The sequence below is a fragment of the Pelodiscus sinensis genome, chromosome 1 (genome assembly GCF_052426305.1).
Source record: "Pelodiscus sinensis isolate ZL-2025 chromosome 1, ASM5242630v1, whole genome shotgun sequence".
Taxonomy (NCBI): Eukaryota; Metazoa; Chordata; order Testudines; family Trionychidae; genus Pelodiscus; species Pelodiscus sinensis.
In genome coordinates, this window is record NC_143052.1 from 52,220,079 (window position 1) to 52,239,378 (window position 19,300).

A 19,300-nucleotide genomic window follows, 5' to 3' on the forward strand; every position below is an offset into this window, starting at 1 on the left:
GCATAGGCCACCCTGTCACAATGTCCTAAACAAATACATAGTAGCTGAGAAACAGCAGACCCCCTATAAATAGTGCAACACACCTCTATTAGGAGAGTAGCAGTTTTAGCTGCTCTCTATTCCCCCTTTCTTAGAGTCTTTACCCACAAAACTTGCACACAAATAAATCTGGTAGGCTGCGTCTAGACTGGCATGATTTTGCGGAAATACTTTTAACGGAAAAATGTTTCCATTAAAAGTATTTCCGCAAAAGAGCGTCTAGATTGGCAAGGACGCTTTTGTGCAAAAAGTGCTTTTGTGCAAAAGCATCCGTGCCAATCTAGACGTGCTTTTGCACAAGAAAGCTCCGATGGCCATTTTAGCCATTGGGCTTTCTTGCGCAAAAAATTAAGGTGCCTGTCTACACTGGCCCTCTTGCACAAGTATTCTTGCTCAAGAGGGCTTATCCCTGAGCGAGAGCATCAAAGTATTTACGCAAGAAGCACTGATTTTGTACATTACAAAGTCAGTGCTCTTGCGCAAATTCAAGCGGCCAGTGTACACAGCTGGCAAGTTTTTCGGCAAAATCTTGCCAGTCTAGACGCACCCATAGTCTTTAAGATGCCACAGGACTCCTTGTTGTTTTTGCAGATATAGACTAACATGACTACCCCTCTGAGAATAATGAAAATTCATCTGATCATGTGGATTATTACTGCTGTCTCAACTAATTTTTCAGATGCTCATAGATCTCAAGGCAAAATAGAAATTGATAAGCAGTCTGTTATTGATCTGAAATGTGATTTCAAGCCCCAAAATATTAAGATACAAAATAACTCCTGAGTTTTACAGCTGCTAGAGGCAAGTACATATTGAATAGGTTTGTGTCGGTAAGTCAAACATTTAAAATTAATTTTGATTTATTTGCTATTTTGTCAAGAATTGGAAGAGCTCATTGAGATAATTTGCAGCATAACTGTATCAGGGCATACTGATATTTGGGTCTTTTAACTTTTATATATGCTAATCCTTTCCCCATAGAAACAACTTGAGAGCACAATTTCTTCTAATATATGTAAATACTGAGCAATATAGAGATTGAAGATGTTAAAAATGATAGTCCATTTAGCTCAGATGTAAAATTTATTTTTTTTATATTGCTTAACTCTGAGAATATGCTTAAGTGCTTTGATGAATAGGGATGAGATTATTCATGTGCATCTAGCTAAGCACATGCTTCAGGCTTTGCTAAACGGTGGCTTACCTGCACAACTGCAATTACAATAGATAGGGACAGCCCACAACATTTTGGCACCTGAGGCGGGGAGCTCAAATGACGTCCCCATGCCTCCTCGCTTGGGCCAAAACTTTGAAAGGTCTCAATTCTGCCTTCTGCCTGTTCTACTCCTCTCATGGTACTGCTCTGCTACCTACCCCAATAAAACTAAACGTAAAATGCCTTGTTCAAAAATTTTAAGTAACACTTAACTTTCAAACGCCTGAACAGCAAATGTAACTTTTCTTTTCTGCATAGTAAACATTGACATTTTTATCTGTTTGAATTGAATTTTTCCAGTCCTTTGTTCCTGTAGAACCCAATGTGGCTGGAACATTAGACTGGAAGAGTTTGCAACAAAAACAGTATGCAGCATTCTGGTGTTTTAAGTACATAAGCCATGGCCTCTCAACTTTGTCACCATTGGCGATTTCATGCCAGTAATGTGTTGGATGGAACTTCTATTTTCATTGTCTTTGGGGAACATGAAGTTTTTCACTTGCTGTGGCCCATGCAGTACAAGGAAGTCCCTCAGGCTATTGCTCAAGTGAGTCCACAGTCCTGGATTATCTGGACTTAAGGAACTAAACTCAGCAGCAGCTGTTTCTTGCGCTTCCACCACACTCTTCTCAAATCTACACTTTTCTGTGCATCTAGAGCAGAGAGGATACATATGCACCAGCAGCAGACACAATTTTCTACACTCTGGGTCCTAGTGGTGCCCCCTCTCCCCGCCCCAGTCTGGCACCTGAGGTAGCTGCCTCAGTTCGCCTCATGCCAGCCCTGAAAATAGAATATATATTAATTATGCCAATAGTTGAGTTCATTAGTCTTCCATTTTGAAAAGGTATACCCATTCCTCTGTGTGAATCAATAAAACAACCTAGCATCTCAGTAAGAATAACATAGCTTTCTAGATTAAAAACAATTACAATGTATAGAGATAGTCATATTATTTTTATAATAGTATATCCCTGGGTTTATCTGTCTGACTCCATAGAGTTAAAATGAAGAACGTAGCTAGGGAGAAGAAGCAGCTACCGAAAGAAGCTACCTCCAGAATGAATATCAAGTGTCTTTATTGAACAGTGGAGTGGGGGAGATTATTAATCAGGAAATGCCTTCCTATCTGGCACTAGCCAAATTAACATATATATTTTCCTAATATCAAAGGTTAGGATCATAGGGACACTAGATCATTAAATCTTGTTACCTAGTTCAGAAGTGGGGGAATCGCCAGCATCTTCTAGAGGTGAGATTCACATGCAAAGGGTAAGGTATAGGTAAGAAACAGGCATGTCAGCCTTTGTGTTATCCATCTTCAGTGTCTATTATTTACCTTTGGGTGAATAAACAAGGCATTTATTTTGATTAAACTGTTTTGAGGCACGTTAATGAAGTGACCACACAGAAATTTCCAGGCAGCTTCCAAACACAGTTGGATCTTTAATGGTTATATGGTTTGGAAACAGTCTGTAACCAAATGATCCAGTCCAAGAGTGGCTCGTCCATCCTGTCCCATGAGAAGTGAAGGTAGGTGAGCATGTCAGCTAAGGGGAGCACTCAAGAGGGTCTACAACTCACTCCTTAACCCTGCCATTTCTCATTTTTATAGGTCATTTTGTTACTGTCCCAAGTCATGAAATAGAAAGGATAGTTTATATAAAGTTTAAGTTGTTAGATGGGCATGAAATGAATAAATATGGTAGCCTCTACCTTTAAACACTATACAGCAAAATACAGGGGAGTGCACTATGCTCCCTTCTCAGCCTTCACTGATGGAACAGGAGGGTATGTAAAAGTTAGGTTACCATCAGGTGATACTGGTTCTCCAGATAATAGAGCCAGTGTTTAGAGCTGAGACAGGGTTGAATTTGGCTCCCTGTTTTTGAACTGTTGATATGCCAAATATGACTCCCTTGCTCAACAAGCCTAGGAAGCTGCCTTAGCACTTCTACGCTCAGACTGTGGGGATCAAATCATGAGAGAGGAGATTTCCTTTTCACCAGCCCCTTTGCTACCTCCCACTAGGTCCCTGAGAGAGAGAAGGCTCTTTCTTGATGAATGACAGCTGGAAAGGGCAATTAATTTCTTCTGTGCCCTTCCCTGCACCTAATCATCCTTCAAGCTATTTAAACACTCTTTTGAGCTGACTATTTTAGCTCTAAGAAGGGGAAGGAGGGAATCAAATATCCATTAAACATATTTATATGTTTCTCCCTGTACATCTTTCAACTCAGTCAGAATAGATATAGATTGCAAATGGTTTCGATAGAATTTACTATTTTCGATGAGCTGTGGGCATCATCACACAGAGACCTATGTGAGAAAGTCTTTTACAATTTTAATAACGTATCACGCAACTATCTAATGACACTTTGATATCCTAGCTACCATTGAATATCTGCTCCCTATTGCTTTTCAACAGCATGTTTTCTGTAAGCCAGGCTGCTTTTGTATGTCATTACATAAGAAAATGTAAACAAGCCTCACAGTTGGGCTTTTTGAAAAGATTTAATTAAGTGGAATGGTCTACTGAGTGTTTCTTTTTCTTTCTCTTACTGAAAAAGAGAAAATCAAAATGATTCTGATAACAATATCCAGAGAACATGATTCATGTCAATCTAAAAACATGAGCTTACATGGTACAAAAGAACGGAAAACTGAGGGTGATTAGAGATCTGTTTGCTACAAATGCGGTCTTTTAACACATTTCAAACAATTCACCTACCACTTAAAAGAGCTCCAGCCTTACCAAGCAAAAGTTGTAGGATCATAAATATGCTTTTCCCAACTTGTGCTAACTAACAAATATAAGATGTCTATTATCATACCCATTTTTTATTAACCCATCTTCTGGCAGCAGTTTCTCTAGCTACTGCTAAGCTCTCTCATATCAGGGGAAACAAATGATGGTGTCTTTGGTCATGATTCACAGGTATAGTTAGTAATGCTATTACATTGCACTAGAAACCTCAGTCAGGATCAGAGGGTCTGATTGGGGAACAATAATGCTCAGAACAGATTTTTTCCTTTTATATCTATCTAGGAGGTTGTAACAGTTTCTTCAGTTGTGAACCCAGCTAGCATCATCTGTGTCTGTCCCCTCATGGTTAGATTGCTGAACGGTATGATGTACCGTGGTTGTCAGTTACCTTCCAGGCATCATGTAAGGTTATGAAACAAGGTAAATGGCTTTGGACCAATCTACATAGACAGTCTCCCCTCTCTCCCTCCCCCACCCCCCAATGGCCATAGCACCACAGTGGGAGTATTCAAGTTGGAGACCTGAAGTATAAAACCGAGGAAGTTACATGTTAGAGTCACTAAGGGTCCCTCAACACTGAAATTTACTCCTCTCCTTCATCCTAAATAGTCCTAATTTGTTGTAAGGATCATCTACTTTCCTGGGCTTTGGGCAGATAGCAGGAATGGGCTGCTCATTTATTTGATTATGGGTGAAGATTAAGGGAAGGTGTTTACTGAGATGCTCATTTTATTGTTTAATTCTGCATGTGGTTTTTAAATGGATCAGTTTAAATAGAGCTTTGGATATGTTCCACCTAAAAATAAATAAAAGCACCCTCTATGTGGGCTAGATTTTGAATTCATCCAGCACTCAAACCTTGAATCTTGGTGAAAATATTTTAACAGGGGTTCTCTATGCACTGTCTGCCAGTTGGTTTTGGATGGAGTGAATTTTGCCCAGTAAAGCCGTAAGTGGCTTGAGACCTGTCTAACTAAGGGAATGTCTACACTACAGAGTTAATTTGAAATAACAACAGTTATTTCAAATTAACTTTAATAGCTGTCTACATATAGAAACCACTATTTCAAAATAAATTCAAAATAGTGGAGCCCTTATTTCGAATTAGGTAAACCTCATTCTACAAGGAATAACACCTAATTCGAAATAGCTAATTCGAAATAAGTGCTGTGTAGACACTTATTTCGAATTAGGGGGCCTCCAGCTCTTCCCAGGGAGCCCTGGTGACCACTCTGGGAACAACCAGGAAAACTCGTCTGCTCCCTCCCCAGCCCTGGAGCCCTTAAAGGGGCAGATTCTGGCCAGAGTGCCTGTGCCAGGGTTTCCAGCCTGCCAGCACACAGCCAGCAGACTGCACCTGGCACACCATAAGCCAGCCACCTGCTGCCACTCAGCCCTCCACTGCTCCCCAGGACCAGGCTGGCAGCTCTCAGGAGCCTGCCACGGGCCGCAAAAGGCGAGCGCCTTCCTGGTCAAGTGCGGAGATTGTGGGCCTCATTGAGATTTGGGGGGAGGCCTCCAATGCCCACGATCTCCACACTAGATGCAGGAATGCGGCCGTCTACAGCCGCATGGCTGCCAGCCTGGCCACCAGAGGCCACACGCATAGCCAAGAGCAGGTGTGGAGCAAGATCAAGGAGCTGAAGCAGGCCTATGGCAGGGCATCCCAACCAGGAGCTGTCCAAGAAGCCTGCCCCTACTATGAGGCCCTGGACCACATCCTGGGGGGTCTGACGGTCCGTGCCCCCCTGGTCATCATTGACCCTGGGGCAGAGGGCCCTGCCCCTGTCACAGGGAAACAGGAGGAGGAGGATGAGAGCAGCCAGGAGCCTGCAGGGAGCCTGCCCTGCACCCAGGAACCCTGAGCCGAACCAGAGAGCCCGTCAGCAGCCTCATCCGAGGCTGGGGAGGCCTCCACATGTGAGTGACATCACTGTTTCCTTATGCAGGGGGAGGGGGAAGGGGAAGCCCAGGGACCTTACCCTGGGGAGAGACACTGCACACTGCCCTCCCTCCGGACGCCCCCTCTATACATAGGCAGGGCACATCTTGCCTCCCCTCATCACCACACTGTAGGCAGCAAAGTGACTGGGGTGCAGTCCTGGGCCAGCTCACAGTCCCGGGGATAGCAGGATGTGATGGTGCGGACACCTGCCATCCTCGCCTTGCAGAGGGGGGCTGGGTTTCACCCACTGTGTCCCCAAAGAGAACTGACCACTTCTCTTGTTTCACCACAGCCACACCACCTGCGAGTTCAGGACACACCACCCCGCCTGGACCCTCCACCCGAACCCGGGCCAGCAGGTGTACCCACAACCAGGAGGAGCTCCAGAGGCAGCAGCTGCAGTTACAGGGACGGCAGGTCCACAGCCAGGAGCAGTGGGTGCAAGAGGACCTGCAGCTGTGGCGGGAGAGCTTGAGGGAGCTCCGGGAGCAGGGCCGTGCCCTCCACAAGCACCTGCAGGCCCTGGCGGACCAATTGCTGCCTCCTGCTGCTCCAGCCTCTGTGGCCACCCCACCTATTGCTCCTCCTCCCACTCCTGCTCCCCCTCCCGCTTCTTCCGCACCCCCCCATCCCTCCTGCCCCACCCTCCACACCCACTCCCCCCTGACGCCTCCGCACCCGCAGTGCTGCGAGATGGGAGAGCCAGCAAGACCCCCAACCCTAAGCTTCCCCTACCCCTTCCTCCCTTTGTCTCCCCCTTCCAGCTCTCTCCTCCCAGGTTTTCTCCCTCCCCTCTCCCGCCCTCAGTCCCCCCCTCCTCCCACCCCAGTTATGTGAAATAAAGACATTTTTTGTGGCCACACAGGTATTTTTATTGTAGATCAGGAAAGGGGGTTAGGGAGAGGAAAGGGGAAGGAGGTGGGGGAGGAATGTAAGGCCCCAGGAATGTAAGACCCCCCAGTCCCCACGCCAGGGGGACTTCAGTCTTCGTCCACCTGGAAGCTCTCCCACAGAGTTTCCCAGATGCGGACAGCCCCCCAAAGGGCCTCCCGGCTGGCAGCCATGCAGGACTGTGCGTACTGGCCAGCCATGCGGTCAGTCTCTGCCATCCAGGCTGGCAGGAAAGCCTCCTCCTTCTTCTCGCACAAATTGTAGAGCACACAGCATGCTGCCACCACATGCGGAATATTGTGCGGGGAGAGGTCGAGGCAGGTGAGGAGGCACCTAAACTGTATTTTCAGTCGGCCAAAGGCCCCCTCAACCACGATGCGGGCCCTGCTGAGCCCTGCCAGGAGAGTCTGAGGTGTCCTAAGTAGGGCTTTATGAGCCAGGGCTGTAGGGGGTAGGCCACATCCCCCACCAGGCAAACTGGCATGTCCATGTCCCTGACCCTGATGTGGTGGTCGGGGAAGAAAGTCACGGCGTGCAGCCTCTGGCACACGGAGGAGTTGCGGTACACCCGTGCGTCATGTGCCTTGCCGGACCAGCCCACACTGAGGTCCGTGAACTGGCCCCGGTGGTCAGACACGGCCTGCAGGATCACAGAGAAGTACCCCTTGCGGTTAATGTAGAGGGAGGCCTGGTGGTCCGGGGCATGGATGGGGATGTGCATCCCGTTGATTGCCCCCCCTGCAGTTGGGGAAGCCCAGGGCACCGAACCCCTAGATGACTGCGTCCAGGTCGGTAAGGTGGATGACTCTGTGGAGCAGCACCCTGTTGATGGCCTTGACTACCTGCAGAGAGACACATAAAACCGAGGGTCACTGGGGTGCCTGGGTGGCTGGGAGTGTTCTTTCCCCGCCACTTCCCCCTGCCCCACTCCCAGGAGCAACCTCTACTGCAATCCTGGCCACCATGGGCGGTCTGTAGCATGGCCGGGACAGACCGACCCCTCCCGGGGAGGGCACTTACACCACCTTCCCCCCGTTTTTCCTGGGGCAGCCCACGTCCTCCTTGCAGCCCCCCATCCTGGCCCAGTGGCCGTTGAGTGCCGTACCTGCATGAGCTCCACTCCGACGGTGGATCTCCCCATGCCGAACTGGTTCCCCACAGATCGGTAGCTATCCGGTGTGGAGAGCTTCCAGAGGGCGATGGCCACCTGCTTGTGGAGAGGAATGGTGGGTCTCATGCGTGTGTCCCATCGCCGCAGAGCAGGGGCGAGCCACTCACAGAGCTCCAGGAAGGTGTCATAGACTCATAGACTTCAAGGTCAGAAGGGACCATTTTGATCATCTAGTCTGACCCCCTGCACAGTGCAGGCCACAGAATCTCACCCACCCCCTCCTAGAATAATCCTCTCACCTATATCTCAGATATTGAAGTCCTTAAAATGATGGTTCAAAGACCGCAAGATGCAGAGAATTCTCCCGCTAGTGACCTGTACTCCATGCTACAAAGGAGGGCGAAAAGCCTCCAGGGCCTCTGCCAATCTCCCCTGGAGGAAAATTCCTTCCTGACCACAAATATGGCGATCTGTTGGTCTCCCCAGTGCTCCAGGATGATGTGATCCCACAAGTCGCTGCTGGTGTCCAGACGCCAGATGCAGTGGAACATGCTGGCATCTGGGCACCGCTCCTCCAGGGCTCCCAGGGGAGCAGGGGGAGGACCAGGGGGATGGCCTGCAGCAGAAGGTGCCAGGCAGCCTCCAGCAATTGCTGCCAGGCTTGCAGCAAGACGTTCAGCATGAGCACCAGAGTGCCCAGGGGCAGCTCTGGTTCCATGGTGCCAAGTGCTGCGGTGTCCCAAACGAGAGCGACCGAAGCAGGCAGAGAGGAAAACGCTTTGCTGTCCCTCGGCGAGGTAGGCAAGCAAGCGGGAAAGCTGAGAACTGGCTGTCCAGAGGGGTCCCTTTAAGCACGAGCCTCAGATATCCTCAGACAGCAGCCACACAAAGCAACTACTGACCTGATGCCCTGCTGGAGCCGGTTTCAGCTGCCCTTAAATGCGATCCAATGTCCAATCAGTGTGGACGCACTATTTCAAAATAGCAAAACGCTATTTTGAATTAGTTTTTGGGTCTAGATGTGTTATTTCAAATTAACTAATTTGAAATAAGTTAATTCGAAGTAGTGCTGTAGTGTAGACCTACCCTAAGAAACTATCTTCTCGTGCTAGGGAGGTTGATCATCAAAGGCACTTGAGCAATATTGCCCTCAGTTAAAAAAATAAGAGGGGCGTTCTCTGTGAGAATCTGTTTTCTTTGGAGCTTCTCCTCTTTGGTATGAAATAGCCAGTTCCTTTTCACTGTTAGGAAATATAGCAAAGCCTGTTTGTTCTCCTAAACTTTTGAGCAAGTTAGGAATTATGAATGTGATGAGTCATGGATAGATTGTTTCTTTTGCCTGGTCACTGTTGGGTAAGGGTGAAGGTGTTGGATTTGGGAAGTATAAGACTAGTGTGTTTAAATATTACCTAGAGACTAGCATGGGCGCTCTTTAATCTTTTTCTCTGCATGTAAATAAGAATAAAGGCATCAATATTAAAGAATAATTTCCTGAAATGGTCAGACTACCCTGCTTCCTGAAATGTGGGATTCCTTTTCTAGCCTGCAGGAACTGGAAAATATTCAGTCACTAATGTAAAACATAGTGGCTATGTCTACACTGGCCCCTTTTCCGGAAGGGGCACGTAAATTTCACTAGTCGTCGTAGGGAAATCCGCGGGGGATTTAAATATCCCCCGCGGCATTTAAATAAAAATGTCCGCCGCTTTTTTCCGGCTTTTAAAAAAGCCGGAAAAGAGCGTCTAGACTGGCCCCGATCCTCCGGAAAAAGTGCCCTTTTCCGGAGGGTCTTATTCCTACTTTGAAGTAAGAATAAGAGCCTCCGGAAAAGGGCACTTTTTCCGGAGGATCGGGGCCAGTGTAGACGCTCTTTTCCGGCTTTTTTAAAAGCCGGAAAAGCGGCGGACATTTTTATTTAAATGCCGCGGGGGATATTTAAATCCCCCGCGGATTTCCCTACGACGACTAGTGAAATTTAAATGCCCCTTCCGGAAAAGGGGCCAGTGTAGACGTAGCCAGTGTGTGGAGAGGATGGGGCAGAATATTATTGATAGAGCTTAATGTCTTAGCCTGGAAATATTAGGTCCAGACCTCAGTTTTCTGTCAGAGGATTCAAGGACAGAAAAGGAACTCTTTTCTCATTAGTGAAACTTGACCCTGAAATGTAACTCCCTCCCTCCGTGCTTTTCAAAAACTCAATGAAAATCTGATTTGTATTTTAACCAATTTATTCAGCTCAGCAGTGCTAGCAACACTCACACTGAAGACTGGTTTTATAAGAGCCAAAATAGCGTGTGTACGGAGTCTTTCCCAAATTGGCACATATGCAGAGGATACAGATAGAATGACAGTCTATGGACTCTAAAGAGAAAGGAAACAGCTTTATCTATATTCCTGTATCACAAATGGAAGTGAAGCCATGATCATATAACCTGCCTGCCTCCTGTTAAAAGCACTTGCAAGCTTTGGGGGTAGGGTGTAGGCCCTTCCTATAAAGGAGTGATGCAACAGGTACCCAGGATCTCCAAAAGCTGTTTTCCCAGAGCTTTCTGAGGACAGCAGGATTCCACACTGACCCTTACTATGTCATGCCTAAATGGCACAATTAAGCCTTAAATTAGTGACATTCAGCAGAACAAATATGTTAATCAACTTCATGTGTAACGTACAGCTTTTCTAAATGGGTGCTCATTCAAGGAAGAGAGCATTAAACAATCAGTAGCAGCATCAGCACCAGTAAGGTGAAAAATGTCACTAATACTAACACTCTCAGAAGGTACTGGTGCAAAGTACACTTGACTGGAATTCACACAGAAGTTTAACAATTTGTATGCATTTCTGAATAATTAATAGAGACTTGGGATATATCTGCTACATTTCATTTGAAGACAATAAAAGTGTTGTAATGACAGTTTCCTGCTACTTAAATTACTAAATCTTTACATTATTGAAATGCAAATATACTAATGCTTTTATTCTGGGGCCGTTTATGAAGACTAATAAGTGCAGTTCTTCTCTTGAGTAACATGACATAATGACAGCCCTATTTAGGCTTAGAGTTCTGATGCATCAATAAGTGAAATATTAAACGGGTCTAAACTATTAAATAATATACTTTTTGATCTATGCAGCAAGCAAGCATATCATAACATGCAGTAATGTCTTAATTTTTGCAACTCTTTGGGCTATTTTTTTTTAAAATATACAGTACACTGGTTCATAAATCTTTCTCTAGGCCTATCAAGAATAATGGTTTTATTAATCATAAGCAAGGAAGGATAACTCAAATAAGTTTTCATAAAGTTATACTCACTAGAGATTAGGCTAATACTTAAATGCAATATATTACCCTCAATTTAATTTTTTTTGACAAGACACAAAAAGAAGTTGAAAAAGAACATCACTAATTATTATTCTCCTCTCAATAACACATCCTTGACAGTTTCAAGAATTAAGTCAAAGGGTATGTGCCAGCCATTTTGATTGTTAGTCTAAAGCAGTTACTGGGATTTGTAGCTGCTTTTTTTATGAAAGTGAGAAAAAAATCCTGCATATTCCTTAATTTCCTTATATCCACAGTATTTTGATACTGTTATAAATATAAGTGATTATAGAAGGTTAATTAAACTCTCTCTTTCTCCTGTGTAACATCTTAATCCAGTGGTTCCCAACCTTTTCGAGCGTACAGATCCCTTTTCAATCTATTACAATTTCACGGACTCCCACTGTGGGGGAGAAAATTAAAATAAAAGAAAAAGAAAAGTAGGCCTGATTCTTACTTTTAAACTTTCTGCAGACCCCCTCCAGAACCATTGCGGACCAACAGGGGTCTGTGGACCACTGGTTGGGAACCACTGTTTTACTCAATTTATGAAATTTATAACAATATGATAAATTTTAAATCTTTGTTTTACCCCTTTTTTAACTTAAATCTAATCTAGCCACTCAAAATCAGATTGACTAAGAAGAGAATACAGCTCACTGATTTTGTTACTTAATTGACTACCCTATTTTGACTGTCAAGCATATGAACTTTATTAAGAATTCAGAGAGTGTCCACCTATTCCCATATGAACATCTTAATTTACAAAGACACACTGGGAGGGGATAAGTACAATTGTTTCTAAAGTTTCACATAGCGATTCTGTGCCACACTGTGAAATTTATTCATTCTGAGAATTGGTCTTAGTATTATGAATAAATGTTAAGCTATTTTATATAGCTATAGATGCATGAATGTACACACATACATTCATACAGTACAGATACAGCATTTGTGTGTATCCATCCATCTCTACGCATATTCAGAACGTTAAAGTGGTACTCAGAATGAGTACTCTATATTGTGTTACAGAATCCCTGTTTGATATGCATATAATTATTACAACTACTCCATTGTTGTGTGTTTTGTTTGTTTGAACTAAAAATGATTCCATCAGAATATTGGGAACTCCAGATGAATCCTTGTTTGAGTTTACAATGTGGTTTTTGAATGAAAACCATTATGCTTTCTCTGTGTTGGAGCTACTGCTCAAGCTATAATACTGACAAATCACTTAGTAACAACATTAGTGTCCCGCATGCTTTTCTTTATCAGTTGATGGCTCCATTAGGTTTGACTTGTAGGAGAGGTATAAGGGTGGGGAGAATGAGTGAAGTTGTCAGTATGTTGCCTTTCTTTATTATAGTTGAAACAAGCTTATTGCATTTTTTATTTTGATAAACAAGGTAGCATCTTGCAGCAGTAACAGCCAGCAGGATAATTTAAAATGAGCAGCCCGAGGTGCTGTATGCTTTTTAAATAAAATAATTCCTTAGTTCTCACTTTGGTGTGTTTCTTACATGCATGAAAGAAGATCAACAATTGTGTCTTCTGTTGTTCATTACCACAGGTACTTCAACTGCAGGAAGTAGTTTCTCTGGGATACTACTTTAATCCACAGGATTTTATTCATATTGAGCCTTTCTCCTTGCTGCTATACTTGGGAGAGGTTGATTCAAAGTTCAACAATGTACAAAATATGAAATGTAATGGTTTACTTTCTATTAAACTATAGATTTTTTTTGAAGAGGTTAATTTACCGAGAAAATACGCTGAGACAGTTTTACACCTGCAATCTAATATCAAAGCGTAGCATAATAGCCTTTTTTAATGACAAACAATTTAATTTTTCACCCAGGTATCCTACACAATATATTTTGGTGAATATGATACCTGGAATACTAGCTACTTGATAATGTGTTTTCATTCTAAAATTCTGTTTTCAGTTGCTCCAGATGTTTCTGAAGCATTCAACTTTTGGGGCTGAAAAATTTCCAGTGTTTTTGTCCATTTGCATTCCAGTTTCAGCTTCATGTGGCATACATAAAAGGGTTGTAGTTTGGTGATATCCCATATGTGGAAAGGTAAGTGATAGTAAGGAGTATTCAGTTAGAGGGGATTTTATTTCTGTATTGAGTCAGATTCTCTTAGGGTATTTTGGTGAAGATGGATATGAGTGCATCAGGGTCCAGGAAAAGATCTGACCTCACCCATTTTGTCTCCTTAATGAGACCAACACAGTTACAACACCGGATACAATTAATTTATAATGGCTAGAATAGTTTCTTATGGGCCTTCCTGCTGGGTGGAAGTCACGGAAATGCATGACAACACTCTAGCCTCCTGCTGGCACACTCCCTCCATGACCCAAGTAGCTCCAAGATCCCATTGGAGGAAGGGGATCAGATATGCCAACTTTATACCGGCCCAAGATGTCTCCATATTCAGGGATTTTTTTCATTGCTCTTTTAGGACTGCTTTAAGGCCATTTGTGTAGTGACATTTGTAGGGTCCAGATTTTGGCCAACAATGTTTACCCTGAATAGGACCTCCAATAGTTAAATCTAAAAGAACAAAAAGGATCCCAAATTGTTCACTGCCTGTCACAAGGCACCAAACCATGAGCAGAAAACCTAAAATGTAGCAAGAATTACAAAGAGTTGGACCTGCAAATTGCTCCTTTATTAAACTTATTTGCAGAAAAAGTATTTCCTCTGAAGTAGTATATTCTCAGTAAAGAATCCCTAATTAGAAACGACAACTTTGATCTTATTGTTTTATTTGTTCCAAGCTTGGGTGAATTTTACTCCATGAGCTTTTTTTATCATTGTTCTGAAACACTTGGAATGCCCATGACACATAAATAGAATATAACTCAAATTGAGGAGTTAAAGCAAGACAGACTTGTCAGAGTTGTAAGTTGGCATATGCTTTTTACAATGTTGTTTTCCAAGTGTTGATGTAATTTCTTATATAACATATAACCTGTTGTAATTTTAATTTGATTTTTTTTCTTTCTGGGCATGTATGTAAAGAGTGTAGAGTTTTTCTCTGCCAATGGCATTCTACAGGCTTCACACAGTTTAAAAGTATGCAGTTAAATATGTATAGTTAAATGCACATTAACAAGACTAAAAGACAAAATGCAAATTAAAAAGGCTAACATTCTTATGGGCTTAAGAGTGATAAAACAAGATCAGTTAGAGTTAATGTTTTTAATGAGTGTTTCTCATGAAGTGCAGTCTCATTAGACTTTTATTCTTCAAGTACGGCTTAATAAGGGGAAAATGTTCAAGACTAATACTGAAGAGTTCTTGTTATGCTTTTGATTTCGTGCTTGTGGTTTTCTACCATGTGACAGAAAGTGGACAAGCAAATATTTCTGTATATTACATTTAAAATATAAGACCTTAGGACATGACTACTTGTGTATGCTATAGAGATATATGGCTACTTCTGCCCTTTCTTCTGAGTGTGTGTGTGTCTCTATTTCTATATTTATATTGCTCCATGGGAGCAAGTCAGCTGCCCATATGTATTAGTAATAAAGAAGTTGTTGTGAGGGCCATGCTCTTGATTCCTCACTGGAGTGTCTCAGTTAAGCTGTGTTCCCTGTGCTAATCTTTCTCACTTCATATTTTGATACAGAAACCAGGATCTCAATCTAGTCTCTTTTGTTAAAAACCCAGTGACAGCTTCCAATTACTGAGGGAGTAAAATAGCAGACAGGAAGTCACGGGGGAGCATGCACAGTAGAAATGAATGGAGGCATGAAATACAGAGTGAGGGTGGAAGCAGGAACAGCAAAATGGGGAGCAGAAGTTGAATTTAGTCCTCCAATCCAGCACTTTTTTCAAGAAATACTATTCTACACAGGATACTACTAGTCCTGGTCTGTAAATCAGCTTTGTTAGGAAGAGGTTGTGTTTAAGGAGAGTCTGGATCTGTGTTATCCATGGTGGCCTTCTAAAACCTGTCAGGGAATAATCAGTTGCCCTAATTGGCTGTTTAATGTTCAATGCACAGAAGAATATTTGCACCCTAGAAAACAGACTGCTTCGTCAGGGAGTGTTCTCAGGAGGAAGATGCTCCCAAGAGAAAAGCTTATAAGGGGAATGTAACAGGACTCAGTTAAAGGGAAGAAATGGGAAGGATCCAGAGAGAGAGCACATGAGAGATACTGTTCCCCATGTGAAGGAAGTGCGACTATCCTGAAAGAAGGAGCTAGAGACTTTCCAGGGGAAGAGAAGAGAGTTTCTGAAGGAAGGGCATAGCAGTTGCTCTCCAAGGAGAATTGTACTGATTCTGGGATGGTGAATGCCATGGGGAGTACCCAAGTAAGGTCTTGTTCATGTTCCTTTGAACAGTGTGCCCTTTAGTGCACGGAAAGTCTGTTTGGACTTGTCTATAATTGGATGAGGAGAAAATAAGGCCTGGGTGCCTTGCCTGAGCTCTAGGAGAGACACAGTCAGGAGCAGAGCATTCACAGTCAGTCTCAAACATGTTTTGTCTCCAATATTTATGTTCTCATTATATATGCAGAATTCCCATGGAAATCAACAGGTGATTCATGCCCTGAGAAAATACAGAATAGATGTGAGAGGAGAGCTTAGTCCTTCACGTCAGTATTGGGTCCTTGCTTTTATATGCTGCACTGGTGATTGTATCCATTTCATTATTTGTAGCCAATGTTGGAATAGATATAATGTGAATTACTAAGAGGACAAATCCTTTGGAGAGTATGCTGTCATGTCATCTGAACTCCAGGTAGTTGGATAATTAAAATAGAAAATATTCTGTATGCCCAACCAGCTATTCAGAACAACAGCATTACTGAAATAAAAATGTAGCAAGTCTATCGAAGAAGCTTGTAAACAGTGATCACTCAGAAGCTTGGACTTAGTTGTTCTTCCCCTTCACATGAAAGGAGCACTGCAGTGGTCCAAGGCAATCAGCAAGTGAAATCAGATATCACACCATAATTTCAGTGATCTGGTTTTGATTCTGTTAGCTACTGTGGATTGTTAGCTAACAAAATTATATTCAAGTAAGTCAGCACCTGCTTAATCAAGCTACAAAATATGGAATTAGATATAGGCCACTTCAACTTCAGTGATTTGATTATGTGGAAGAGAAAGATTGGTGCATATATATTATTCCTATGAAATTAAATCAGGGAAATTAGCTGAAGATATTCGTAGGGGTCTGTTTGGTATTAGCATAAAATTTTGAACTTCCTATATATTCAGAGAATTCTTTTTGTGGTGAGAAGTGAACATAGAATTGTATATATGTGTCTGTAGTTATACTGGGTTAATACTAAAGAGCCTAGGAAGCATCCAAAGTGTATTCTGATTAAATATAATCATTGTGTGGGAAAACTGCTTCTGCATTATAAGAAAACTGAAATTTGTAAGGCTATGTCTAGACTGCAGGCTTCTTTCGAAAGAGGCTCTTTCGAAAGTATCTTTCGAAAGAGCCTCTTTCGAAAGAGAGCGTCTAGACTACACGTGGAACTTTCGAAAAAGCGGCTTGCTTTTTCGAAAGAAAGCACCCAGTGAGTCTGGATGCTCTCTTTTGAAGAAGCCCTATTTACATTCAAGAACGCCTTCTTTTGAAAGAGGAACTTTCGAAAGAAGGCGTTCTTCCTCGTGCAATGAGGTTTACCGCCGTCGAAAGAAAAGCCCCGTTCTTTCAATTTAATTTCGAAAGAACGCGGCTGTAGTCTAGACGCAGGTGAAGTTTTTTCGAAAAAAGGCTACTTTTTAAAAAAAAAAACCTGAGTCTGGACACAGCCTAATTGTCAAGTCTCAGAGCTTAAAGGATATAGACCATGTCCAAGGATCAAACATGGGTTAAGTTAGGTGCCTAAATTTTTGCATTTTAGTCCATAAATCAGCACATAGTCAATCAAAATTCCCATATTTGGTATCTTTTGATTTACAGACACAAAATAAAAATGACTGAACGAATGACTGTTAAACATAATGTGGAAGACCTCTGTGATGCTTCAGGGTCTGCAAAATCATTAGAACTTAGAATGAGTCCTTTAAAATATTTTGCAAACAGCATTAACTTTTCTCTTCCATTATGTCTGTAGCACAAATCATTAATGTTGTAAAGTCTTTGCTTTGTTTTCCCTTATTTCTCTTATAAAATCATTCACTGCATATAGTTTTAAAAAATCCGGTTACATTTTATTAAAGACTGTTGTTTCTATTGTTGGCGCAGGTCTCTCTTGGACTTTTACATGCTCGTGCTACCCATATCCTGTGGCCTCCAGAGCGCTGGCAGAAGTTACAACCTATGCTGCCTCCAGAACGAACACCACTTCACACTAATGAAGATTGACCTACATGTTCATGATGGAGAAATGAAATAGTGATACTAGGATAAACCATTGAGAGGGACTAATGATGAAATACCACAGATAAGAATTCCAAATATACAAGAAGAGAAACTTCCACTGCAGAAATTCCCTCATGTTAAGATATTACTTCAAAGCTAAACTTTTCCATAATCTTTCATATTGTATGGTACATTATTTTGGTTTGGAGTCACTATTCTCTGATGGAGTATTCCAATCTTCAGTTTTCCAGAAACAGTAAAATGTATGTACCATTGTCTGTTCGCATGCTCCTGTTGATAAGAAGTTATTATAATAGTCTATAAAAGACTTTAATCTTTTGCTTTTGATTTGTTTCTTTAACAGCTTGATAGATCTCTGAAAATTAATATTTTGTTGAAAATGTGAAGTCAATACAGTACTTCATCATTTCATTTAGGTCTGAATATGAAGAAGCATTTACTCATAATATAACATTTTGGATTGCACTATAATTATTAATATAAAAATATTAGCATTTCTGTAGATGAAAAGCTAATTGTACAATATGCCAAAAAAGAACAAATGTGTCTTTAATCCAGTAATTTTATTTTTCATTTAAAGCAGCTTGTTGTTTTTATTAAATTGAATATGTTCTTTTAAATTAATCTTCACTATAAATATTCTTTTTTTATCAATTTGTTGAGACACAGGTCTGAGAAAAATATAATACATATTATACCACAGCATCTACACAAAGTACACTCCATTTATTTCCTAACTACAGTCACTCAGTGTTAATATTGATTGTCACATTTATTTGGAAATAGTAAAAAGCTTCTTTAATATTATAAAAACATTCCTCAAGTAAAGTACAAGAAGGTTTCCATAGACTACATTACAGTGAAAGGGTCTTGATTGATTCCCATTGAAGAGTGATGCAGTCTTCAGTCATAGACAGGTATGAGCCCAGTTCATTTCATATATATTGAATGTTACTTCAGAAGAGACAGTATTCAGAAGGATTTGACATCTGACACATCTGTGCTATGGTTATGCAATCTTTCTTATCAGACTCCAAAACAAGATGAGACTAGGATTGGTGTTGGGTTTCAGTGCTAAGCTGAACTTCTGAGAAGACTGAAGCTAGCTAGTCTGTTCTGAATAGGTTGCTCGTAGCTTCGGCCACTGCTAAACTACTTATCTAAATCGAACCCATCTACTTACTATGGCTCCCAGCACTTTGGGAACTTTGAGCACTATAAACCTGACCTTGATTTCACTTCCTTCTGCCAAAACCTCTTCACAATGTGTCTCCTCCCTCTCCCCCCACCTCCCCACCCCCACCATTAAACCAATGTGGTATGCTTGGTTGTTTAATCATCAGTTATGTGGATTTATTTAGAGAGACTGAAAACATTGATTTGTAATTCTTTCACAAATTAATCAAGAAAATTAGAATGGAGTCAAATAATTTTTCACAGCTATAATTAATTTGGGGGCATACAAATATACATTGAAAAAGCTGGGGGCGCTATAAAATTAGAACCTGTGAACTCCATTTTTTATCTCAGACAGGTAGTCGTGTTAGTTTGTATCTTTAAAAACTACTTTTAAAAATGAGTAGTCCTGCCCTTTCCTCTAGTTAAGTCCCTCCATCCTTAGCATATGTACCAGCTGGAGA

At 42.1% G+C, this 19,300-nt stretch overlaps 1 protein-coding gene across 7 annotated transcripts in view; it reads left to right on the forward strand.

Annotated features, from left to right (window-relative positions):
* The window catches only part of IMMP2L (inner mitochondrial membrane peptidase subunit 2), a 779,606-nt gene extending 761,322 nt beyond the window's left edge, over positions 1-18,284 (forward strand). For 5 of the 7 annotated variants that reach the window (XM_075929730.2, XM_075929739.2, XM_075929733.2 and 2 more), the window contains exons 6-7: positions 6,260-6,384; positions 17,523-18,284. In XM_075929730.2, coding sequence (XP_075785845.2) covers positions 6,260-6,384; positions 17,523-17,673 — 276 coding nt within the window. In that variant the 3' untranslated portion in view covers positions 17,674-18,284. The remainder of the gene's footprint in view (positions 1-6,259; positions 6,385-17,522) is intronic. The other 2 variants (XM_075929769.2, XM_006122511.5) reach the window with 1 other exon arrangement.
* Positions 18,285-19,300: the final 1,016 nt, after the last annotated feature.